At 36.7% G+C, this 26,727-nt stretch overlaps 1 protein-coding gene across 1 annotated transcript in view; it reads right to left on the reverse strand.

Annotated features, from left to right (window-relative positions):
- Positions 1-14,303: 14,303 nt before the first annotated feature.
- Positions 14,304-26,727, reverse strand: part of PDE1A (phosphodiesterase 1A) — a 186,169-nt gene continuing 173,745 nt past the window's right edge. The window contains exons 14-15 of the mRNA XM_077776329.1: positions 20,398-20,514; positions 14,304-17,002 (exon numbers count right to left, since the gene is read on the reverse strand). Of these exons, the coding sequence (XP_077632455.1) occupies positions 20,441-20,514 (74 nt within the window). The 3' untranslated portion in view covers positions 14,304-17,002; positions 20,398-20,440. The remainder of the gene's footprint in view (positions 17,003-20,397; positions 20,515-26,727) is intronic.

A 26,727-nucleotide genomic window follows, 5' to 3' on the forward strand; every position in this document is an offset into this window, starting at 1 on the left:
GACATGACTGTGTGCCTGGGTTTAACTTACAGAAGAATGTTTAATGAAAATTTTAAGATCTGCATTTATCATATTTCTGTACACAGAGGGGTCCATGGTGTTTATTTCAAAATGAAAGAAATGCCAGATTTCTTGATTCAAAAGATCACAATATATTAGTCTTTAGATGCTAAACATCCTTTTTCCTCCAGTATGTTAATGGATAAAGGACGGCAGAATTCTCCTCATTTTTTGCGCTGTGAGAGATATATCCCAGCATTTCCACTGGCTATTAAGAAAAATACCAAATCTAAAATAAAATATGCCCAAATCTCGCCTCCTACTTTCTTGGCTATTACTTGAAATATGAGCTATTTCCTATTGCATTTTAGGAAATCAATAGCATTTTATAATCTTCAAATGAAGAAATCGTCAAATAAAAAATTCTATTATCATCAAATAAATTCCATTAATCCACGCATATAGTCATTCATTAATTCAGTAACTATTTTCTATGAGTTTATCTCTAGCAAACCACCTTGCTGGAGGTTATAAAAATAAAGGAAAGATCATTTCTCATTCTCAGCACTGGCAAAGAAGATAAAGCATCAATGTAAGGCAAGGTTTTCCAGTACAACATATGTTTATTGAATAGGACTTTTGGTTATTCAAAGTTCTGGCCTCCAGAGCAATACTAATCATTTACAGCATTTCAAGGTAAAGCATTTTTGCCCCAATATTTAGTGAGGATGGTAGAATGCCACTTTGGTTCCCACACTGATGATATTGGTAGTGTTGAAATATTTCATGGATGAAAAAAGAAGATTTCTCAGAAGTCAGTAAGGAGGGAAATTAAGATAGGAAGAAAAAGATCCCACCGTGGGATCTTATATCAAGATTCAAAGTAGAAGTATTGTTTTTAATTTTGAATGTGAGTTTAATAATATAGAGATTAAGAGAAATATGTGGATCTATAAGACAATGCAGTAGAGATAACAATCAGTTTTCTCAGTATCTTTCTTCAAGACAATAAATGCCAAACTCAGTAATAAGCAGTAGGAATGAGTACTGTGGTTCCAAGTGTCTGTCCTTCCTTCCTCCTTCTTTCCTGCCTTCCTTTCTCTCCTCCTCCCTGTTCCTCACCCCCTGGCTTTTTTCTTTCTTTCAGTTTTTATAGTTGTTGTTATTAAGCCAGTTCCAATCAAAACTTTTTAGAGTTTTGAGACCACCTGCTGTGACTATTTGTTTGACTTCCTAAATTTTCTACTTAAAACATGATTAAGACACAGATTTCTTTTAAATGATTTTGAATTATTTGTGTTTGGAAAACATTCCGATACTCCTTGAGATTATTTGAGATACCCCAAGGTGCTAAAATATGAAATCTGCCTCTCCCTTTCCTCGAACATACTTTAATAAATGTGTTTTTTTTTTTTCAAAAGGATTCAGACAAAAGAAACCAAAGCTTTTACTGATTTTGTAACATCATTTGGGTGACTAAGTAACATGGCTTCTGGATTCCTCTGTTCTCTATTAAAAACACAAAAACACAAAAATTAAAAGCGTAAGTTTTCCTTAGGATATGTTGGTTTCTTCCATTCTGTTCTCTACTCTCAAAACAGAGATTACAATTAAATAAGTTTTCCTTGGGAAATATATTGGCTTTCTCAGAAATTTGAAGGAAGCCAGCTGAGATAATGGCAATGGCTTTTCAGTTTCCTTTTTGCACAATTACAGTTTACAACAAATTTTTTTTCAAGAAGACAGCTTGGCTTCAGTTTGGCTAAATGGGCAAAGAAACTTTCTGAGCAAAGCAAAGCAAAACAAAACTTTATCTTTCCCAGACCACACTGATAATATAACATAATGGTTAGTAGATGGGTTTTTTGAGTCACTCTGGCTTGAGTTCACATTCAGCTTCTAAAAAATTTTAGACTCAGTTACTCCATTTGTAAAATGGTTACTATCATACCTACCTCATGGGTTATTGTGGAAATTAAATGAGATAAAGTATATTAAAATGTGTAGTCCACCTTGGCAAGCATTTAATCATTGGTGCCTATTATTATTAGCAGGGTGGGAAAGGGTCTGATACTATCTATCCAACCCTTACCCAGTACATGACCTTCTTCAACATCACAGACCAGTGATTGATCCCCTCACTTCTTGAACAGCTCCAGCTACATCCCAAACCCACCCAAAGAGCTCTGTTCTCTGCATGAAACTTTTTCTCCTGTACTTCACCTCCTTGATCAGAGCCTTTCAGCACTCTGATGTCATCTCCTAAGTGGCCTGGTCTCTGTGATGAAACACCACCAGTTCCTCCCAACCTTTCTCATCATCCCGGCCCCTTGCTGTTGGATCCTCTTTAATAGTGTATACTGAATAGGAAAGGTTATGTCAGGTTGATATGTGGCTTTTTAAAAATCTCCCTAAACATGAGAAACTGAAGCATAGAGTGTGGCAGGGTGGAGCAAAATTCTAGACCAGAGTTCTTTCTATTAGACAATAATATTGGAAGCCTTTTTTTTCCCCCCCAGAGCCGTCCAGGGTAATGGTCTTTATTAAAAAAAAAAAATTCTCAGACTATTTTCTCTTCTTAAAAAGTTTTCACCATCTATTTTAAATTTCAAATTGATTATGACAATGTTTTCTACATTGTAGAAACATAATTTAAGGTCATTAAGGGATGAGTTATTTTTATTTTTATATTTATAAATACTCTCATAATACATACTAGAAAAGATACATAATCAGCACTCCAAGCCCTTGATTTAATAGCTATTGTTGCTTAAGATGAGACAAGCTTAATGTGTAAATATGTTTTAAATCAATTTAAAGAACAATATTAAACAACTATAGTAAAGGTGGTACCTCAATATCACAAAAGTAATATATGATTGAATGATGTTTGGAAACACTGGTTTTGGGTAGTGTCATAGCAAATAACTTAAGTATAAGTTTTGCAGAGTTCATTTAGTTGCAATTTGTATTTATGAATTTATAAATAAACGACTTCTATTACATTCATTTAAAATGTCTCTTCACACACATCTAAAAGCAGTGTGCAAAATGAATAATAGAAAATCATGTCTAATTACATTAAAGTGTTAATGCTCATATGTAATTTTGAATATTTGCTTTCTTTGAATATGGAGAATGGAAGAAGAAATGCCCTTACTTTTCTAAGTCCCTGGTCCTAAAAATCAGTTTTTGAAGCTCTAGCAGGTATATTAGGTATTAAAAATGTCTATGTTGCTGAAATGTGAAATCTGTTTAAGGAAATTAAATTATTAGATTTCAAACATCATAACATTCTGGAAAACTAAATATCAGAGGAAGAAGAGTTTTAGGAAAATGAAGGCATCTTTGGTTTTAAATGACATGGTAAGTAGTTAAGGTGCTAGTGTTTGCAAACATCCTACATAATTCACACAGCAATGAGAGTAAAGGTTTCTATTTTGCAATGATGTGCGAATTAACTGAAATAATCTACATGAATGCCTAAGTGCTTGATTGCATTTTGTAAAGAGTCTACCATTCAACTGTAGCACTTCCCTTGCTAGTTATACTGCGAGTCCTCTTCATTCTGTGGGCAGACGTTGGTGCAGCCAATTTTCTCATTGCATTTCATACTTAATTTATGCAGATTAAGAGATTTGGTGTGGAAGGGAGATGTCCCTAAGCATAGAGAGAGCAGTAGGCAAAGGGAGGAACTCAAAGAAACCTGAAAACTCGAGGGGAAAAAAACTAGAGAAAGTCAGTTAAAATGGTATTGGATTCATCTTCATTTTTTGTTTTTCACTCTAAAATATGGCTTAGCATTTTCCCCCTTTCTCTTACTTTTAGTGACAGTGAGGCTAATTTGAAGGAATGGGCACAGTGAACCCCAGAATGGAATCCTAGAAGTAGCAGAATATTAACGTATGTTTGGCAAATGATTCTTTGTTATTACTCAGAACAAACATTTGGCAGCAGATAATAGAAAATCCAGCAAACAATAGCACAGAGGCCCAAGTCATGCAATAAAACGTCCAGGACTGGAATTGTGGCTCAAGACCGCAGTGGGTATCCAGACACTTTTCATTTTCCTTAATATGCCCAACGTTGTAAATTCACGGTCCCCGGAGAGCTGCTGCTCCAAGCATTCAGTCTATTCTGAGCAAAAAGAACAGTGGGATGAGAAAAGAAAGGAATCTAGCAGAGAAGCAAAGCTATCCCAGGGCCTCCCAACTAATGTCTTATGGATCAGAACTGTGTCACAAGACCACTCCTTGATGCAAAGGAGTTGGAGAAAGTAAATCTTTTAAGCCAGGAAACTTGCCACCTTCCAACTCAAAGTTCTCTTTGTCAGATATAAAGTGACCATGGATATTAGTTGAGCAAACAGCACTAACTGTTTCCCCCATGAACAGAATTTAGGGAATATATTCTTCCCTGTGGTATCTAAAGAAAGCACAAACTATTCAATATATGTCAAGGAGTTGAAAACATTAATACTCACTAGATATTTTTGCTACTTAAAATGCACAAATTAGGTTAATGTTTACAATAGACCTGTAGCTAGATGTCATATCAATTCAGATATCCTTAGTTATTCTATAGTATTTTCATAGGATAATTTGGTACCATTTATAAAAGTATACTCTAGAAACAAGAGACCAATGTTCTACTTTATTATTCAATAAATATGTATAAATGTCTATGACAGGCTAGACATTGTTTAAGTGCTGGGGATACAGCTATTAATAAGACAGCTAAGGTCCTTACATCCGTGGATGTATACTCTAGTGTTTGAAAACTGTCAATGAGTCTTCAAATGAATTAATAAATAAGTTATGAATAATAATTAATCAATTAATTAAATAATTTCAGATAGTGATAAGTTCCTAGAAGGAAACAGAATCGGCGATGTGGTACAGGGTGGCAAGTCCTCTTTCATCATAGCTGTGTGACATTGGGGAAGCCCTTTAATCACTCTGGCCCCAGTTTTCTGGGCAGTAAAATGTAGAGAATGATATGAGGAGGGGGATTAGATGATTCTCTGAGGCTCCTTCCAACTCTAAGATCTGTTTCTCCTCTCTGATTCTCTTTTAGGAACTACCGACAAGCAGCCAAGGAGAAAAGAAGAGACAGGAAGAGACAGAAAGCAGCAGTATTAAGAGCGAATGGGATCAGAAGAGAAAAAGGGTATCTTTGTATGCTTAGCTTATATGATAGTCAACAGAACTAGTTAGAAATATACACACATCTGTATGTATGAATGTGACAGCATTAGCATTGTAACCATTTATGTTTTGTCTTTTAAAACTTCTCTTTAGAAAATGATCTAAAAAATGATCTTTTGTTGGTTTGTTCTTGTGGTAGTTTTGTGGAGCTTTTGTTGCTGTTGTTAAGATTTAAAAGTCCTCCCAAGAAAAATTTCCTCCCACAAATCACTAATTGGATGATTTACTCTATCATAGCGCACATGCTTTGTTGCTATTAAGTGTTACATACCAGATTTTTCCCTTTACAAAGATTGATGTGACGTGGTATGAAAGCCTCTGGAACATCTCCACAGTGTTCTGGAGGACTTTGTTATTTTCTTTTTCTCCACCAGGTGTAAAGTGGGTTGATAATAACCAGCAGCTGACTTGTCAGTGCTATGCTCCTGTGTGAGCTTAGAAAAATACCAACACAAAACAAACACCACCACTACCACCATCACCATCCTGGATTGCTTTCTGAAGTGCTTTAGGTATTTTATCACAAGTATTGACATGTTTTTCAGAAGCTCTTCCTTCATTTTTATACTTTTTAAAATTTATAGACGCTATGCTCTTTGCCAAGTTCTCCCTTTCTGTTGTAATTTATTTCTCTCTACTACTAAAAAGGAGATCTTGAATTTGGTTAAATTTTAAGCGATTTATTTTTAGTTTTTCTTATTCTGGAATCTGAGCCTTCTTTTACAATAGGCGGAGGCTTTCTAATATATTTCCTTTGTTTCTTTTCAAACTTCATCATATATATTTACTCTTTTTCTTTTCAAATCCATTGTTCTTGATTCAATTTAGTTCCACAAACATGTATTGATAACCTACTACATACCAACCAGATATTTAAGCATCGGAGCTATAAAAATGCAAAGGCTATTATTGTTGCTGCCAGTCCTGACAGTTAATATTGGTTCAGTTCTTTACAAGTAAGAGTGGCCTCACCTCTGTCTCTCAGTTTACAATCACATTAAATATGTATGACAAATAGGATTCGTTTTATAGATCAGGAAACTAGAGTCTGAAGAAAATAAATGGTCCTAAATGAACTAATAATCCAACAGACTCTTCTACTAGCTGATGATCTTTTTAAGAAGTTGTGACAGTTTTAGGATGGAAAAGCCCATATAAGCCCATATTCCTTAGAAACCGGAGGCTTTTATACTTTCTCACAGTGTCTTGTAGACTGCTTTGGAACTAAACTTTCTACATTTCCGACCTAAAGTATAGGGGGAAATTTTTGTCAATGATCCTGGAATGGAAAGAAACACCTGAGCTCTACCTTCATTCTTTGATACTGGCCTCAAACCAAAAATGACCTTTAATCAATAAAAGAAGCAAATTTGAAATTCTTTTTAAACTATGTGACTCACTTAAAAATATTTTTATGTTTAAATCTGTACTTGAAAAAAGCAATCTTTAAATCTGAAAAGTAGCAGAGAATTGCTGAGTTTATGACAGTGTTGGTTATAAGCTTTTCTTAAAGAACAAGGCATCAGTCTTTTTCAGTTGTTTCTTTTCTTTGATTTCTAATAAATTGAAAAGTCATTTCGTAAATAACTATTTTTGTTATGACCTTTCCCTTTTTCTGTGACCTGCTGTCCCCAATATTTAAAGAATTCTAATTTTTACTTACCACTCCCAAATCTGTATTGCCCAAAAAGTAAAAATAATATAAATAAGCATAATTGCCATAGACCCAATGCATAATTGTAGAATTAACTATAGATTATGGCGTTAAAAAACAATATGCTACTTAATGGGGAACCAAAGAGAACCTTCTAACTGCTGCTCTCCTCAAGCTAACCGAGGAATCGATTTCATTGGTATTTCAAAGTACCTTTTTTCCTCAGGAGTAGTGATGGGATGGGGTTCAGGACCCGCCACTGCAAAGTATGGCAGCTTGGCATATTGAATATTGTAAGCTGAAGGAGCCTGAGAAAAATGGCGGACTCAGGGAGGTCACCTTGCCTCTGTCCTTCTCCCTGAAACAGGCCATAAAACCCTCACGTGAGAGGTGCCTTTATATCCAGAAGAAAGGAGCAGCCTGGTCTCTGAAGGCAAAGGGACTCAAAGAAGAATCTGAACAAACAGCCTAGCTAAGTGTCCCCCAGTTTACTACCCTTACTCCACACTCCTTAACTTACCATATTCTTCCATCACTCCATTCTTTCTCAGTCCCAGCACAACAATACTCAAGTCTGTTTCTTTGGATCTTTATTTCCTTATGAAGGCTCCAATGTCACGTAAAACTTGTATTAAATAATTTGTATGCTTTTTTCCTGTAAGTCTCTCTTTGCTAGTTTAGCTTTCAGACCCAGCCAAAAACCATTTTCTACCTATAGTAGCAAAGGTATAATAACATGGCTTTATATGAATCAAGGCAATGGAACAATTAGAACTTAAAAACAAAAAAGCTCAAAGATGATTGGCCATTTCTTTAATAATTACAGGAAAATATCTTCTTTTTCTTCCTCATTTTTTAAAGAGACTGGCATTTGTCAAGACATTGTAATAGATGGGCAAGTTTTCCTATTACATTTCCCCTGAAGCATAAATTCTGTTGATGTGTTTCTCTAATCATACTAATTACATTACCAGATGTTGTTCTCATCTTTCCTCTGTTGCCTTAATGGGACATAGATTTCCTATTTTGAAATTGTCACTTATTTGTTGTATTGTCTAGTGTCTAAAGTATCTGCTTTTGAGAGCACTCAGTAGTCTAAAAATTAAAACTTCACCTGAAGACCAGTGATGCCTAAGATGGGAATTATACTATTAATTATTCTTCTACTAACTGTACTGTACTAGTACACTTATCCTGGACTCTTATAGGACAGTCAAACTTGAGCTACCTATTTTCATGGTCAGTATAAATAGGATTTTCATGGGAAGCAGTCTGCTAGGACAAACTATTTAGTTGGGATCAATTGATATCTAAATGAGATATTTAAAAACAATAATTCTTACAGTACGGGCAGATAAGTATTATAAATTAAACATTGTCGGGGCACCTGGGTGGCTCATTTGGTTAAGCATCTGACTTCAGCTCAGGTCATGATCTCGCAGTCCATAGGTTGAGCCCCGATCAGGCTCTGTGCTGACAGCTCAGAGCCCAGAGCCTGCTTCAGATTCTGCGTGTGTGTGTCTCTCTCTCTGCCCCTCCCTCACTCATACTCTGTCTCTCTCCATCTCTCAAAACTGAATAAATGTTAAAATTTTTTTTATTAAAAAATTAGACATTGTCATAATAAGCTACCAAAAGCTTTTTGGGGAAAATATACTTGCCCAAATCAATAAATTTTTATTTAAATCATAAATAAATTTGCATGCTTCCTTTCTAGTTATTAAATTTTACAAAGCTTTTCTCTTTCATTGTATAATGTGGAGAGAAAATATTTTTCCGTTGAGAAATATATATATGAATGTGTGTGCAGCATTTATACATATGTGTATACATGTATATATATATAATGCATACAGTATTTTATATATACACATGTGTATACACACACGTGTATATATAAAATAATGTATGCCAATGCATATATATATAATATAATTGTGCTGAAATACAAAAGGAAACTGTTGTTATTTAAAAAAAATTTATATTGAGAGAAAGAGAGAGAGAGAGAATCCCAAGCATGCTCTGTGTTGTTAGTGCAGAGCCCAATGCGGAGCTTGAACCCACAAACCATGAGATCATGACTGAGCCAAAATTAAGAGTCAAATGCTCACCAACTGAGCCACCCAGGCATCCCAAAAGGAAAATGCTCTTGAAGAGAAAATAAATGTAATCCATTCGCTATTAAAGTAAGCACAGAAAATTAAAACCCTATTAAATAAATAGTTCCCTAAGTTACCACTTCCATATTATCTTTTGTTAAGGAAAGGCGAGGTGAGAATGGAGGGAGATGTCCAGAATAAACTAGATGAAAGGAAGAAAGTGAGGATATCCAGACAGCAGGCGAGGAGCTGGCGGTAGCCAGGCAGAGCGGAAAGCGAAAGACAGCCGGGGCTGAGCTAGAGGCAGGGCCAGCTCCTTCTTCCTCAGGGTCCCTGGCCACACAGCTTGCTTTTAGTAGGTTCCTGCCCAGGCTGCCAAATCATCTCCATCTGAATGGGTCTTTGGCACCATGGCTATTTCTAGCACCCCTTTTCTCTGTGGTGGGTTAAAGATTATGGTTTCAATGTTGACCCACTTGGCTTCTAGATTGCATCTGATTTACCACATTTAGTGGACGTGTCTGTTTATGGGCAATTTCCTCATTATGAATGGTCCTCTCCTTTTTTTGTTTCCTCCAAAGAAAGACGTTTTTGTTTTGCTAATGAAGCTTCACTGAGATCTGTGAGTTTGCAGGGGTGTGTGTGCCCTGAGTTCTTTTTTAAGAAACTGCTATTGTTGCTCCTAAGTGCACCTGGATGTCTAATAATGTGTTTTATTTAACAAGTCACCCAGGAAGTCTAAAGGTTATTGTTATTTTAATCTCTATGCTGATATATTTTTAATATCTGCATTAAAAATTTTCCCCTAGAATTAAACCTCTACATGACCTATATCAACATAGGCATCTGTCTATAAATATATGTACACTACTATATCAATCTATATCTCCATCTATCTCTATCTCTCTATCTACAACATATATGTAATTTTGCCTCAGCTCTCCTCCATAAAGGGCATTAAACACTGCGGTTAATGATAATGCATCCTCAACTACAGAATGGCCAGCCTACTCTTTATATGGAGAAATGTCTCCATCATGTGGACTTTTAGAATATTGCAACTGAAGTTAAAGCCGTGCTATGTTATTGCAACTATAATCATGAATTAATATTAAAAAGAAAGGATGATTCCTTTAAAGGAGGCTCTTGGTAGATTCTTATTTTTATAGCTCATACTATTTCAGTTTGGAAAAAAATCTGTGTCAATATTCTCAGCATCTTACATGGGTCATTTCATTTCATCATTCCCGTGATTACATCTCCATTTCATAGATAAGAAAATTGAGTCTTATCCAAGATCACAGAGACCATGACAAAATCTGAAATTGAACTGAGGGTCAAATTCAGTCCTTGGATGAGATATTTCTTGCTTCAGATCTTTCACATAAAACCCAACAAGAAATAATGGTAAAAGGATTAATATAAAATAATAACATTAATTTATGTTAATTGAGAAACAATTAACAGGTACTGTCCAGATCCTTTACATATGTGCCAGGTATTGTCCAGATCCTTTAAATATTCTTCATTATTATTTGGCCATTCTACCAAAGTCTTCATGGTGAGAGGTTAGGAAATGTTAAGGTCAACAGTTAGCAACTGCCAAAGACATACTGTGAATTGAGGTAATTCCTGCTTCAAACTTGTATGGTTGCCACTATTAATCATCAAGCTATAAGAAATCACCTAGGAGATGTGAGGTTTGGTAAGATTTGGTAAGATTAGCTACAATTAATAAACCTCTGCACCAGCAGACGCATCTCCCTAAGGTAATAGGAGACAGATGGGGAGATCCTAATGTTTCTGTCATATAATTCAGGTTTGCTTTCAGTAGCTATTAAGTATTAATTAAGAATTAATGCACTCCCCATGTGTCTGCTTTGAGAAAAAACACAAATGGCTTTTTAGAATTACATCTACTGTGCTTGAAAAGTGAATCTCATTTTGATAAAATTAACTAGAGATGTTATCTGAAAAGGATTAATTCAATCACATATCAAACATTCAAGATGAACAAATATAAACTTTTCTTTCCTGCCTTCATTCATTAGTTCATATTTATTTATTCCACAAATATTTACCGAACGCCTACCATGTATAAAGCTCAGGGCATCCTGACCTTAAAATCTGACAGCAAGTGTAGGACAAGGCGCGTCCGGGAGTCCGGCAGGGAGGGGCGAGGTCTAGAGTTCACCTAGAGGGGAGTCTGAGACTCCCGACCAGAGAAATAAGAAGAGGCTCCCTGGGAGAGCTGGCAAATGTGCAGACCCCTGGAGGAAGGGGGCACGGGTGACGGATAAAGATGACGAAGATCCTCGCAGGGGAGGCACCACGTGAAAGGCAGAGCAGAAATCCAGGGATGCAGTGAATGGTGAAGTGAACCAAAGGCAGTCGGGTTGGACTGTGCGGGGCTCTGAGTGTTTGGGGAAGGACTTAAAGGTTTACCTGTAAACCAGTGACTCTCAGAGTGAGATCTCAGTCCCGCAGCAATGCCATCGCCTAGGGTCCCATGTCACACCTACTACCTCTGCATCCCTGGGGCGGGGCCTTGGCAACCAGTGGTTTAGGAGCCCCGGCCAGGCGATGCTGCCTGCCACTGCAGGTGGAGACCCGGTGCTGTACCAGCCCTCCCAGACTGCCCTGTGCGCTGATCTCCCCAGTCCTCAGTCTGGCCAGGGGACCCCCACCCCCACCCTGGGAAGCTGCAGCCCCTGGGAGTGACTGCTGCCGGCACAAGCATCTCATTCTTCTACTCTGGGCTCCTGAGCATCTTGGAGCNGGGCCAGATCTGCCACTGGCCTGTTTTTGTGTCGTGTCCCCTGCCCCCCAAGCTGAGAATCACTTTTACATCTTTAAAGGGTTACAAAAGAAGAGGAAAGGAAGGGAAGGAAGGAGAAAAAATGATGAGGAATGAAGGAAAGGAGGAGAAACACTAATGGAACGTGGCCTCCAAAGAGCAAGTATTCCCTGTCTGATTCTCCACAGAAAAAGTTTGCTGACCCCTACTGTAGACGAGAAGAAACTGTTTTGCTGAGAAGCAGAGGTTGTTCCAAACAATGAATTAGCGAGATTTAGTAAACTAACAGTATACAGAAAAGACAAAGGGAAAAGAAGTGAAAGCAGAGAAGCCAAATACTGAGCACAATACGGAGCACAAGGAAGACGGTCAAGATCTCAACAATGCAATGTTCTTTGAGGAGAAAGAAGTGAGGCCACAGCGCTTATAAAAGCAGATTATTTTACTGCAGTTGGCCTGAGCATCATGCTCTAGTGAGGTTCTCAACAACGGAAGAACTCCCGGTCTGTCCAGTTCAGCCACCTCTCAGGGGTTGGTTTGGTGTCCTGTTGAGAGTAGTGCCATGTTGAAAGCATGAACTCTGGAGCCTCTTGTTGAGTGTGGAGAAAAACCACCTCATATCTGAGTGCTTAGTGGGCATTTAGATTTATCTCCCTAAAATTTAGTTAGTGTCTCAGTGACATGCACAGGAATCACCCAGTTATCTTCTTAAATGCCAATTCCAGTTTAGTAGGTCTGGATAGGGCCAGATAGCGTTCACTTCTAACAAGTTCCCAGGTGGAGGGTGGGGGCCACACTTTAAGTAGCAAAGGTCTAGACTGAACACCAGTAGATTATTTGAAGAACACACTTTCAAGGTCACATATTAAGCATGAAAAATAATTCTGTCTATAGAAATCAAAGGCACCCTCTCTGCTGTAATATATGATTCGACACTTCTCCAAAGCACAGCTGTTGGTCATTGGAATTCTGCCCACTCCAAGTGGTAGGTTTTAAAGACAAGTACCTGGATACAGAATGAAAGGAAGAATGGAATAAAGGGGAGAAAAGGAAGGCAATGGGTATGGTGGGTGAAATGACCAGAGGCAGACTAGCCTCATGGTTTGGGGACTCACACTCCCTTCTACTTCAAATCCAGACTCCTCCCTAATAAGCTGTGTGATCTTACATAAATTATTTTACCCCCTGCCATGACTCCTCACCCACAGCTGGGGATAACATTTCCTTAAAGAGTACTTATGGGACTAAAAAAGACAATGTCAGAAAATAATGTAATGCCACAGTGAAAGTATTGATAAACTCTAATAAACACTAAATAATCGTAATGTTTAATTATCAGAGATAAAAAAATATATATCAGCTTGAGATGCCAAGGAATCTCCAAACATCACAAAAGTTTAGCAAATAACATAGAAATTTATTAATGTTACTAAAAGGTAAATGGCTCCAAAAGGAGCTTTAAATATACATGTTGGTCCATGTATACAGGATTTGTATCTTAAATATTTGGGATTCTCTCTGAAGTAATAACATGTATATAATGTGGAACATTATTAGGAATTTGGTTTTTTGACTCTAAAATATATATTGTCTTTATGGCTTAAGCCTTGTACTAAATGCTGGATAAGCTTTGTAATATTTAGAAAAGCAATTAGAGGACCGGAGGCTTAACACAGCTTCCAAAGGAGATATGTGTTTTTATCCAAATTATATTTCAGAATTAAAATATGGCCTTTAAAAGCTTTTTGCTATGACATGGAAATTTATCAAGGATTCACATTTAAAATAAAAGTTCAGTTAAATGTCATATATCTGACAACTAGATACATTTTTATGTTTTAATGGAGTGAGATGGCACCGAGGAGCCAGAGTCTCAGAGTTGACATGTATTCTACCAATTACTCTTAATTCATTTAGTTGACACTAAGTCTTCACCTTAATTTGGTGCTCTTTGCTTCTTTATGATTCTCAGCCGTTACCTTATCCACATGGTTCTTCTTCACATAGCTTTCCTTTCCACTGTGCTTCTGTTCCGCCCCACACAGATGTAGTAGAAAGAAAAAGGGGTCTTTGGTGCCAGAGAGACCTAGAAGCAAATACAGTCTGGAGTCCGCCACTTGGGACCTGCATGGCCTCACATGAGGCTGTTCCTCTGAGACTTGGTTTCTTTACGCATGTCAATACCTAGTTTGCTGAATTATTGAGGATTTGAGATAATATGTGTTAAGTGTTTATACAGAGACTGCACATAGAATATAGGCAATGAACATGAGCTTTGCTATTATTTTTTAAGTGAGTATCAACTCATGTGTAAGCTATTCTGTCTTCTTAGAAGCCCTGAAGAAGGATACAATTTTTACCTCCTTATTATCCACAGGTGCATTTTACTTGCACCTGGTTACTTTTAAATGTGGCATTTTGGGTATTTATGTGTATGAATGATCTCTACTATAAGCTATGAAATTTATAGAGAAAAGATGCAGGTTTCCAGATTCCTATGTGCAACATGGATCTAGCCAGGAGCTTGCAAATAATAGCTGCACTAATAAATGTTCAATGAATATTTATTTAAAAGAGAAAAAATCATCTTCTGACAGAACTCATATCAAAACTCATATCTATCCAGTATTCTGATGTCTCCAACTTTTCAATGTCCCACCAAATTGAATTATATCAGACACCAAATGTTTCACAATATTTTTCCCTCAAGTATGATTTATTTAACAATCATATGTAATAGGGAATACAGAGAACTACAGCAGAATAAAAACACAAGAATTGTAGCTTGTCAAGTTAAAAGTTAAATAAAAGAGCTACTGGTTAAATAAAAAGGCATATGAAATTGTTGGATATATGTGGTGGAGCTGAGGATAAAAATGCAAAGTAGGACATCTGAGCTGCATAGGCCTGACTCATCAACCGGACCATTTCTTCAAGGTAGACCCAACCCCGGTGTTTGCAGAGGGCTGGGCACTGGTAACCACACCCACTCTTGCCAGTACACACTAGTTAGTAGCCGTCTTAGAGGGAAGGAAGGGAAAAAAGAACAAGGGAAGTGAAAAGGGGAGAGGAAGAAGGGAATGGAGAAAGGAAGGTAAATTAGAAAAGGAAAAAAGCCTATCAACAGCGTGACAATTCTTCTGAAGAAGTGGAGTGTGTTTTCTCCACTCCCTCTAGAAATTCAGTCACAGTGCTTTGTAAGTTAAATAACCTGGAAAATTAGTGAAAGCCCATATACAGACACTGATGAATTCATTATATTTCTCTATTTTTTTAGTAACAAATCTATAGATCTTAAAGTATCAATGGGAACAAAGTAGACAAGTTTCCTATGACAACTGAGCCATGTTTCAATTTACTTCTCCCTAGAGAGATACTCTAGCTTTCTGAAAGACAACTGGCTCAAAGAAGAACAAAAGTAATTACATTTCCCAGATAGTCAGATTCTATTTTAAATGCAGAATATTTTCTAGCTGGTAAATAGCTATTTTTAAAAAGACACTGAAAGCAGTAGTTATAATGTCTTCATAAATAGAAATAAAAAGTCCATTTTTTTAAAAGACAAAAAGTCACCATGATGTACATATCTATAAATTTGCCCCAACACATAATCATAGATCAATTTGTACTGCTTACATTTAAAATATCAATTGCATTATAATTTCTATGATACAATTCAATTATTTAGCTCAGTTCTACACAAGATTCAGGTGAAACAAAAATTAAGGACCTTATTCACAGAACATTTAAAAGCACTTTATACATAGTCTATGCACAAATATATCTTAAATTAGAATGATGCATACCTAATATGCATATAGAATATGGCTTACACATTAAAGGAGACCTAAGTTGTGGGTTATAAAACCCCACGACTCAGCCTTAAAAGCTTCTGAATCTATCAATTTCTAAAATATTGCTTAGCATTGTGGAACCCAGGAATAAAGCAGGTGCAACAGAAAACCCATAGGATGGATGGACCCTCCTTCACTTTATTCTTTAATTGATGGCTACTCTTGATTTTTTCCATCCAGTTTCTACCGTTCACAAAGACAGATTCATCTCAGAATCATCGGAGTATTTGCACAGTGAAAAGTTACAACACCTAATTGTACTTGACCTTTCTTGTCAGCTAATAACAAATAAAAGTAGTTCTTCAATTTGGAGCAAAGGAAGGGCTCTGCACATGCTCAGGCAAAACATGACAAGGAAGCAGAGTCTCAAATAGTGCAGTTCGTTTCTGTGTAGGAAGATTATAAAGTCACACCAAATAACATTCCCTCTACAGAAAAGTGTGGCCTTCCATTTTCATAGAGATTTTTGAGTACAGACACATACACACTTGTCACTTATCCCTTGGTCTGTAATATATTTTGTTGTGTCTTAATGGGAGCAACACCCCAGAAGGCAAATTCCATTCTGAGCACTAATGTCTGTCTCCAACAATGGCTGAAGGTTCTCATTATCCCGGAGTGTAGGTAACGTGTGACTTGCATTGTGATGATGTCCATGTGGGTGATGGATTCATGCTTTGAAACCACAGGGGCGGAAGGAGAGGAGAGTTGGTCCACTGCTTCCAGGGACAGGTTTCACTGCAGTTTCCCAGCTTGACAGTTACAATGAAGTGGTCATCAGGTGGTGGGACCAGGGTAAAGCTCCAGTGCCGTCATGAGACTTCAACCACAGCTTCTGAACAGCCTCACCTCTCGTGCTGTTCCCATGTATTTAAAAGAATCTAAATAGACTGTTCTTCAGGGCTGCAAAAAATTTTTTCCCATAATTTTGTTTTGCTTTCTTTTTCTTAAAACTTTGAAATATTTGTAATTACAGAACTCTGCATAAAACAATTACAAGAAAGTAACTTTAAAAATGCCTCATCTTTTGCGTGTGTTATCACATAGTTACCTGTACTATTACTCATTCAAAGTGATGACAATTTTAACTATCCAACTTTTGTCTTAAAAATTTCTCTGACTTGATTGAAAAAGCTGGATGAAAACAATCAAAACATTTCCTCCAAACTTGTCTTTTGGAGGAAAGACAATGGCAGAAGCACTGACCAGGAAAAATGGCAACTTTGAATATGTTTGTTTGGCCAGAGTTACTAGCTCAGAATTTATGTTCTTCTTGTTAGTTCCTTATATAGGAGTCCATTAAAATGGCCTGATCCAGGTGTGTGCTGAAAAAGAATATAGCTTTGTGGAAAGTTGAGGATTTAGGATGTTTTTGTTCTGTTCTCATTATCCTGAAATAAAATCCAAATGAAAATGAAAATCATGTTTCAGTCATATACATGCTTCCATTACTGTTTGGTAATTGGACTTTATATACCTTGTCAGAAATAGAGGATTTATCAGTATATAATAGATATTGGCTTTATACCCAATGGAATTCCTGTTATTTCTTCTGTGTGTGTGCGTGCATGTGTGCGTGTGTGTGTGTGTGTGTGTGTGTGTGTTTTAATTCTTTAGTTTCAGAAAAAACTTGGATTCTTTGGGTCAGAAGGCACAAATTCAAGGAGCTACACAGCCTGGAAGGCAGTATAAATCAGGCAAGTGGGCCTGTGTGAATGTAAAACCAGTAGAGTCACAAGGACTCTGGTGAACTAACGAGCCTAAATGCTGTTTAAAGATATTCAAAAAGATATTTTAAATCAGTGTGGAAGTCAAACAAAGCAAATGCACAAACTAAATCTAGACCAAAACCCATTAGGTTTTGACCTCTTGGACAGTACACTCAACATTAAAGAGCAGGCATTGGTAGGGAGAGGGAACACTTCCCTCCCAGTGAGTACCAAATCTGATAGTGGTTTGCTTTGGAAGTGCCAGAAACCTCTGACATATTCTTCAAGGAAGACAATATAGTAAATTATATGCCAACACCTTTTAAAATCTTTTGAAATAATAAAGCAGCAATGCATTGTACTTCCAATTCTGATCTCATTCACTTTAATTAACAATATCATTTTAAAAAGTAAGAAAAACAAAATCGTTTTGTGGGTAGAAATCTCTTAGAGGGGCGCCTGGGTGGCTTAGTCGGTTAAGTGTCCGACTTTCGCTTAGGTCATGATCTCGCGGTTCGTGGGTTTGGGCCTCGCGTCGGGCTCTGTGCTGACTGCCAGCTCACAGCCTGGAGCCTGTTTCAGAGTCTGTCACTCCCTCTCTCTCTGACCCTCCCCTGCTCACACTCTCTCTCTCTCTCTCCTAGAAATAAATAAAACATTAAAAAAAAAAAAGAAATCTCTTAGAAATAGTGGTGAAATTATACAACAGTGTGACAAGTAGTTTCCAAAGGTTGATTTCTTGCTCTAAGTATAGTGTTGCACATTGATTTATGAGGTTTCATCATGGTACACATTGAATTAGATGTCAATTGTTTTTTTGGGAGAGTATCTCATATTGGGGCTCCCACACTGAGAATGCAGCAGGCAATGGCTTTCAGAGATACAGCCAGGTTTCCATAAGATCTGTATTTTCCATGATGACTGCCAGTGAAAGAGTAGCTATAGGTCAAAAAGAAGGTGTGGTTAATATGCAAACTAGGAGCCTGTGGGCAAAATCTGACCTTCAACACATATTTATTTTGGTCTACATAGTGTTTCAAAACTTTCTTAGTCAACATTAAAAATGGAAAGATTTTACATAATAAAATCCCTTAACCGATGGAAACACTGTTCTCTGATTTGTGCCTGGTGAAAATATGTTGGACTCAAAGACTGGCTAGCTTCAGCCTTTGGGTCAGGTATGCCGTGCCCTTTCAGAAGTTTCTAAGGCTGACTATTGCTCTTATCTTCCAGACAGTGGGCCCAAGTCATAGTCACTTGTTGTCACCATTCCTGTTACTTCCCTTTATAAAAGACCTGCCTATTTCTTGAAAACATATAAATTTCACCGATTCAAAGCCATGATTTCTGGCAGATTGTGCACCAAAGGCAGAGCTTTCTCCAACTGAGATGAAAACTACAGGATTTAGTTAGTGTTGAGGGGAAAAAAAAAATTGTCTAAAAGCTTGCTTGAGTTTAAATACAACTGTTTAGCTTGAGTGGGTCTCAAGTCCTTCCAGCTTTGGGGACTTTTTAGTTGAAAAAAAAAGAGACTTCATTAACTGCCAGTTGAATCCCACTGAAGTCTTTCACTGATGAGATGCCAGAAATGTATAGATAATTTTTTTTGTCTTAGACATCTTCATAGCTTAAATAGTCGGTTTTACAAATGTACTGGTGATCTGTGTTTCCTACAGTTTTTGGAAAATGTTCATAAATATTCCAGTTTCATATCATAAATGCATATGAAATGCTGATTTTGAACTTTTCTCTTTTGAAGCTACATAGTGTGCACTGGTCATCTAGTAGGAAAGAAGACTCTTGTTTAATTTTGTTTAACTCAGTTTTCTAATGGTATTTATTTAACAAAAAACTTTTTGTACTTAAAACACCTATAAATACCCCACTGAATTTAGTTTTTCCTAAAATATACTTTGAGGGCACATTGTATATCGTTGGAACTTAAAGACTCTTCTGAAATAGCTGTGAGCTCTAAAGGTAATAAATTCATAGTTTGGATGGAGGGATGAAAAGAAATTGCCATAGCTAATATGAGACAATATGTCAAAACTGTTAACTGTGGACATACATGGGTTTTAGTTGCTGAACAGCCACTTTGTGGGCTTGATTTCTGCCCAAGCTTCCTATGTAAAATAGGAACCACAACCACCAACTCTGAAATTGTTAGGAGAATTAAGTGAGATAATATATGTAAGATGTTCACCACAGTGCCTGACCCTTGATAGTTGGTATTAAGGAAACTGTTATCAAGAGAAGACAGTCTTACAACCAACTCAAGAATACTGAGAGATAAATCATCTTAAAATCTAATCACAGTTTAACTCTTTCATATCTAAAGCAACATGTGAGGAGCCACTGATAACATTTCAATGACTTGGTATATAGCACCCGTAGCATTCTCTCTATTGTGGCCATCACCTCCAAGAACAGTACTCCTTATACCACACCGGGTTTGTTTCTTACTTTCTGTAGGAGACACTAAGACATCTCCACTATTAATGCACATCCTTCCCTACTAACAGCTTGCAATTAGGCCTAAGACAATGGTTCTCAACTACAGTGCACAAAATAACCAACAGACGGGATTATTAAAAATTTAGATTTCCAAGGCAACATTCCCAGAGTTATAATTCAATCTATAATTTGTTAGATAAAAAGCAGACCTGGAAGCAGACCCCAGAAGCTGAATTTAAAAAAAACAAAAAAACAACAACAATACTGATGCAAACAAATGCCTATAGATTTTAGCACATATTGATGTTTGTTTCATAATATGTACTTGCTTTGTTATTACCACTCAGTGTAAACATCCATAATGTCCTACATGAAGCAGGAAGAGAAATCAGCCTACAGATTATTTTAAAGGATTAAAATGTCTCACTAAGTATAATTTTTATTGATGAGCAAATTAAGTTCTTTGAAAAAGCAAATATTTAAGATTTTACTTCGGAAGATAGGAGAGATTTTTTTTTTAGAAGATTCCAGGAGGGCATTGAAATAAGGTAATTTTGCCTCTAGTGATATCTACAACCCATTCATCTTGAAAATTAGATATCTTGTCTAAAAAATAAAATTACCTCTTATGTTTAAAATGACAGAAGCCTTTAATGTATTTCAAACCTATGAGTGTGTATCAGCATGTTTTTCTTCAGCATTTACTAGATCTTCTGAGTTCTTACGAGGATCAGGTTCACCTAAAACACAAGCAAACAGATGAAAGAAAACAAAATAAGCCTGTGGAAAAAACCTCATGAAGTCGGGAATCTGAAGCAAATAGTAAATGTTGAAGACTCCATTTTTCAATGGATTTTATGGCACATTTCTCTGAAGTTACCAAACACATTCTTTTCAGATTTAGATTTAAATCACTTTTAAATTTACTCTTCGATTTAAAGAGTTCAGCAAGTTATCTCGCAGTAGCTACACAACGTTATGAAGTTGTAGTTTAATCTGGTAATACAGAACTGAAACTCATGAGACATGCTTAAACATATATTAAGGCAAGCATAAAAATTTTGCATGTTTTTTCCTTGATATTTTTAAATCAAAACACATTGTTTTAAACAATCCTTCTACTGATCAGTGTCCTTTACTTAGTTGCTATGAATTTGAACAAATGACTATTAGAGAATAGTAATTTTTAAGATAAAACATAATCTGCCAAAACAAACTCATGGAATTTATAATCTCAGAGTCACTTATCATTTATATATACCTTGAAGAAAAAAAAATTAACATGGAAAATATACCAACATTTCTGGAAAGGTTGCCTAGAATCTATCACAAATAATAATGTAAAGCAGAATGTATAGATAAAAATGTCTTATACAAAAAATAAAGTAAAATTAGCAGAAATTAATTTTGAGCAAATTACTCAAAATACCTTGATATTCAGGAAATAGTCATATATGATGGCATGTTCTATTTGAACTTAGATCAAATACACCAGTTATCTGACAGGCATCACACCAGTTATCTCTGAGGTAATTCCTTTCACATATATCGTAAGACTGTGTCATCTCAGTTGCAACAGATTTTTAAATTGGGATTATAAAAGTAATGAGCATATAAGATTTATGGGGTGTTTTCACAAAGCAAAATTATTTGTCTCCTGCTCTCTTTTAAAAACATACTCAAAAAGGGAAAGTTATCTTTTGTCCCAGGATGAAATTTTCAGGTAGTATCATGACTTTTGCAATTATCCTTGCATAATATAAACATTGTGTGATCACATGAAGTTGCCCAAGCCTCAACTCCAACATCTGAAAGTCTCATCTCCTATATTGCACATCAATCTTAAAGCAAAGATCAAACAAAGATCATAGAAGATTCCTTTCCAACTTTGAGCCTATGGCAGAGTCCAGAAATGGTGTGTGTTGGGGAGGGGGGTCATTGCTGAGATTTCTTTCTGGTTCACTCTCCCCAACTGGCCACCTTGACTCCTGAGCTGGAGCAAGGGAGAGAAAGGGCTGAGAGGAAAAGCCAAGCTCCTACTCAACCAGTACCACTGTAGAGTGGCTCCACACTCACTAGACCTAGCAGGTGTTGAAAACTAATTCTTCTATGAGCACATTCATGGGCTTTTCATGGACTCCTTGACAGGGACCATGGCTGGAGACATCTCATCGCCTTGCTATGGGCACATGAACCTCTGGTTATTTACAATGTTTACAGCCCCCCAGAAATTTATTGTTGCATCTTCAGCTTCTGTCTGCTAAGGTCCTTTCATCCTTCCAAATATGGGTGGGCCATATTTGTGTTACATGAAGCACCCATGAAGACGCTGTTCCCATAAATTACTTGAGGAAAGACTGAAACCTACATAGCCTCCTCTCATTTGGCTGATCTATCACCAACTAACCCTTTAGATCTCATGTTTGAACTAAACTCCATTTCCAGTATCCCCTGAGGGTCCTGGTGCAGCTCTTTTCTCTTGAATTGAGGTAAAGAAGGAAGCATTTCTACACCTCTCCCAAAAGCAGATAGCTCATTAAAGAAATTCTCCTTGGGGCGCCCGGGTGGCTTAGTTGGTTAAGCGTCCGACTTTCGCTCAGGTCATGATCTCGCGGTTCGTGGGTTCGAGCCCGGCGTCGGGCTCTGTGCTGACTGCCAGCTCAGAGCCTGGAGCCTGGTTCAGTCTGTGACTCCCTCTCTCTCTGACCCTCCCCTGCTCGCGCTGTCTCTCTCTCTCTCTCCTATAAATAAATTAAAAAAAAAAAAAAGAAATTCTCCTTGCAAATCTTTTTTCAACCATTAACAACCTGACCCTTTCATTTTCTTGAGTTGGGTAAGGATTATAGGCATCCTATAATTGGCTTTGAATTTTTGAAATTTCTCTCTCACAGGATTTATTTCTGACATCTTAGAATCATGGCTTTAACTTCTGATTTAATATTCTGTTACTTAAGACTAAATTAAAACAGAACCGAATGAAGGGAATGGGCTGAATTAAAAGAGGAATATAAGTAATTCTCTGGTTCTAAAAATTTTGAGGAAAACTTTACAATGGGCAAAAAAAAAAATGAAGGAAAAGGAACTTACCAGTAACAAAAGAGAGGATAAGAAACAAAATCACCAAATGGTAATAATACAGCAATTACAATTTAAAATTCTTGTTAAAACCAGATTCTAACATGAATGTGTTGTTATATATTTGTTTATTAATACATATGTGATTTATATAAGAAAGAATATAAATTAATGAGTAAGTGACAAATTTTATTAATAATGATAATAATATTAACAGCAACAGCAAAAAAACTAGTTAACATATAAGGAGTATTTACTCTGTGCCAAGTACTATGCTGAATGCTTCATACATTTTAACATTGAATCTTCCCAATAATTTTTATTACTCAAGGTCACAGTTCAGCTAAGGAGCAGAGCTGGGCATTCAACCTGAGTCATGTACTTCACTACTAAATCAAAGGGTTTGGCTGCATAGTGATAACTCCCAGATCCAAAGGGGCAAGTTTCTATTAGATTTGAGAGTGAAAGTATTCCTTGTTGCTTGGAGAAATACAATGGCAAAGGTTCAAGTTGAGAACTGTAAACATGATAGTTTTCATCTTCCTGCTCTGACAAGCTATGAGGATTCAAAAATCAGTTCTTCAGAGATGAATAGTTTGATAGTAAGAATTGTGAGAAGCATTTTCTAAAAAATAAAACTCTTTTTACTGCCACTCTGTGCAGTAAAACCTACAGTAAGAGTCAGGCTAAGAAGGACTCAGATACCAAATCCTATATTCTGGGGAATGTCAAAGCAAAGGGCTGCAAGAAGGAATCAAATGTTTTATTGCTAATCCCATGGAGGAGAAATAATAGAGATTTGTGACTCCAGGAACAATGAGAAATATTTCAATTTAAAATTCAACATAGATAAGTGACTGAAATACCTATGCTTAAAAAACCAACAGTTGTAAATTAGTGAAAACTCTGTTATCATTTTTGTCTTGATGATTTCTGACTCCTCACTCTGCAACACTATAGTCAACCATCCACTGTAGATGTTAAGGATCTAAAATTGCACTGTTTTCCCTCCGTATTCACCCACACCTAGAGCAATGAATTGTTTCTAACCTAAAGACCACAAACATTACAAGTTTCCTAATTTTTAGTGTTTATGATCCAATTCTTTACTGGAGAAGACTCTTTATGTATGAATTTCCATCTATGGAAGAAAGAGTCAAGAGAGTGTATGTCCTTTGACTCTGTTCTTCATTTTTCCCATGGAGACAAAAAACACTTAAATCTGCATCAATCTTAATACGTAATTATTAGCAGGTACGTACCTGCTACAGAGAGCATATTTGGCAAATATTGTTGGTATGCATATTCCAAAATTCTAGGAATCTTTAGATGTCCCTGATAATAGACTATAAATATTATTTGAGAAACTTGTACACATGAAACGATGCTCGTCATTCATCATCAGGGAAATACAAATCAAAACGGCACTGAGATACCACCTCATGCTGGTCAGAGTGGCTAAAATGAACAAATCAGGAGACTAGATGCTGGCGAGGATATGGAGAAATGGGCACCCTCCTACACTGTTGGTGGGAATGTAAACTGGTACAGCCCCTCTGGAAAACAGTGTGGAGGTTCCTCAGGAAACTAACAATAGAACTCCCCTATGACCCAGCAGTAGCACTGCTAGGAATTTACCCAAGGGATACAGGAATGCTGATGCATAGGAGCACATGTACCCCAATGTTCATAGCAGCACTCTCAACAATAGCCAAAACATGGAAAGAGCCTAAGTGTCCATCAACTGACGAGTGGATCAAGAAGACATGGTTTATCTATATGATGGAATACTACGTGGCAATGAGAAAGAAAGAAATCTGGCCATGTGTAACAACATGGATGGAACTAGAGGGTGTTATGCTGAGCAAAATAAGGCAGAGAAGGACAGATACCATATGTTTGCACATATAGGTGGATTAGGAGGAATTTAAAGAGGACCGCGGGGGAGGAGAAGGGGAAAATAGTGGGGAGAGGGAGGGAGGCAAACCATGAGAGACTCTTGAATGCTGAGAACAAACTGAGGGCTGATGGGGGTGGAGGAGAGGGGAAGGGGGATGATGGGCATGGAGGAGGGCACTTGTTGGGATGAGCACTGTGTGTTACATGGAAACCAACTTGACAAGAAACGGTTTAAGAAAAAAAAAGAATTTAAAACAAAAAAAGAAATTTGTAGACTGGTTGAATTGGGGATACCAAAACTCCAAACAAATAATTTTTCCTCCATCTTATTTAGCATTAAGTCATAAATCTTAGAGAGCTTAGTTGGTAGCTATCTTGATTAAGGTTCAAAAATCAGCCAAAATACAAATCAATCTCACATATCCAGCTATCCTTTAACCTGGGATGAGAAAGGCTAGTGTTCTTTACAAATGCCTTCCCATGCTCCTTTTTTTCCTCTCCTACGTACATGCTCCTGTCTAACTTAGGCTGGTTATGATGAGAGGCTATTAGAAGGGATGTGCGAAGAGTGTATCATCTACTTACAGTTTTTTTTTTTTTTTTAAGTAGGAGTGGAATAAATTGCTTCTCTTGGTCATAATGCAAGTTGTTCCTATTAAAGTACACTTACAAATTGTAAATCCATGCTTTAAAATAAAAGCACTTTAAGCAATTAGTCACACAGCACTTTATTGATCCACAACATTCAGCCAGGATTGTGGGGAATAGTGTGATCTGTAATCTATAAAGATTCATGTAACAGGATTACTCTCATGATGGAGGTGAATTTATTTAAAATAAAATATAAAATAAATCATCTATAATTTCTACATTACTAACACCAAAACTATTATTTTGTTTTTGTTGAATTCCTTTTATTTGATGACATTTCTATTTCTTACCAATGTCTCTGGGTTTTCTTTAATCAGCAGACTTGCTCAGCATATGTTATAGAAGCCTAGCTCAAGATGGAAGGGTGATATGGGAACATAGGTCCCTTCTGAATAAATCACATGTCCAGAGTGATGAGTTTATTGGGCTGAATACTTTACTTCCACAAAAGTTTCTTGATACAAATCAAAATTAGTCAATGCTTCCAATTTTACTTATTAACAGTTGTCTTGCTAAAGAATGGGCCTAGGCTGGGTTTTGAAGAGGTTATGGAAATGAAGTTTGAACATCAGATTCTTGAAGATTTTCACCATTTCTTCTTGAAGGCTTATATTTTAAACTTTATCTGAAGAGATCTATTGGATTATTTTTATTTTTTTTTATTTTTCAAAATTTCTTCATAGAAATTAAATATATGTAAAAAAGGTAAAAAAAATTCAGATATAAATTTTTTTTTTTGGATGATTCTAAGGAATCCCTATATTCCTATAGTTAACAAGGCAGCATTATATTACCCAAAGCATGAGCAAGAGTCCCAGAAGGAATAAACTCAGATCTGAAGAATCTGGACTATAATTGATCTAAACTTAGGCATAGTTTAAGGTGTAAAAATTAAGATGTTAATAAATTCTTTTGGGAAAGAAGTGAATTGCCATAAACTAAGTTTTTTGGGTCAGCTAAAGAAATTTTTTTTTAGTCTTTAGGTCTGAAGGATACTTAAAAACTTTTTCTTAAAGGGTTCTATACCAAGAATAAATAAAGGCAAGTAACTTTTAGGTGGAAGAATCCTCAACAGAAAGTATTTAGATAAAGGTTTTTCATGTTCAGCTCTTCAAATTGGGCCACTATATCCACCATTCAGAATAAGCCACTTCCATTCTTTCACTGAATCCGGCAGAAAACTGGTTGGATTTGAGCGATTCTTTGGAGAGATCATTTTGATGGATTAATTAAGAATGGAAAGGTGAGGGGTACCTGGGTGGCTCAGTCAGTTAAGTGTCTGACTTTGGCTCAGGTCTTGATCTCATGGCTCGTGAGTTCGAACCCCA

The sequence above is a fragment of the Crocuta crocuta genome, unplaced genomic scaffold, assembly GCF_008692635.1.
Source record: "Crocuta crocuta isolate KB4526 unplaced genomic scaffold, BGI_CrCroc_1.0 scaffold17, whole genome shotgun sequence".
Classification (NCBI taxonomy): Eukaryota; Metazoa; Chordata; class Mammalia; order Carnivora; family Hyaenidae; genus Crocuta; species Crocuta crocuta.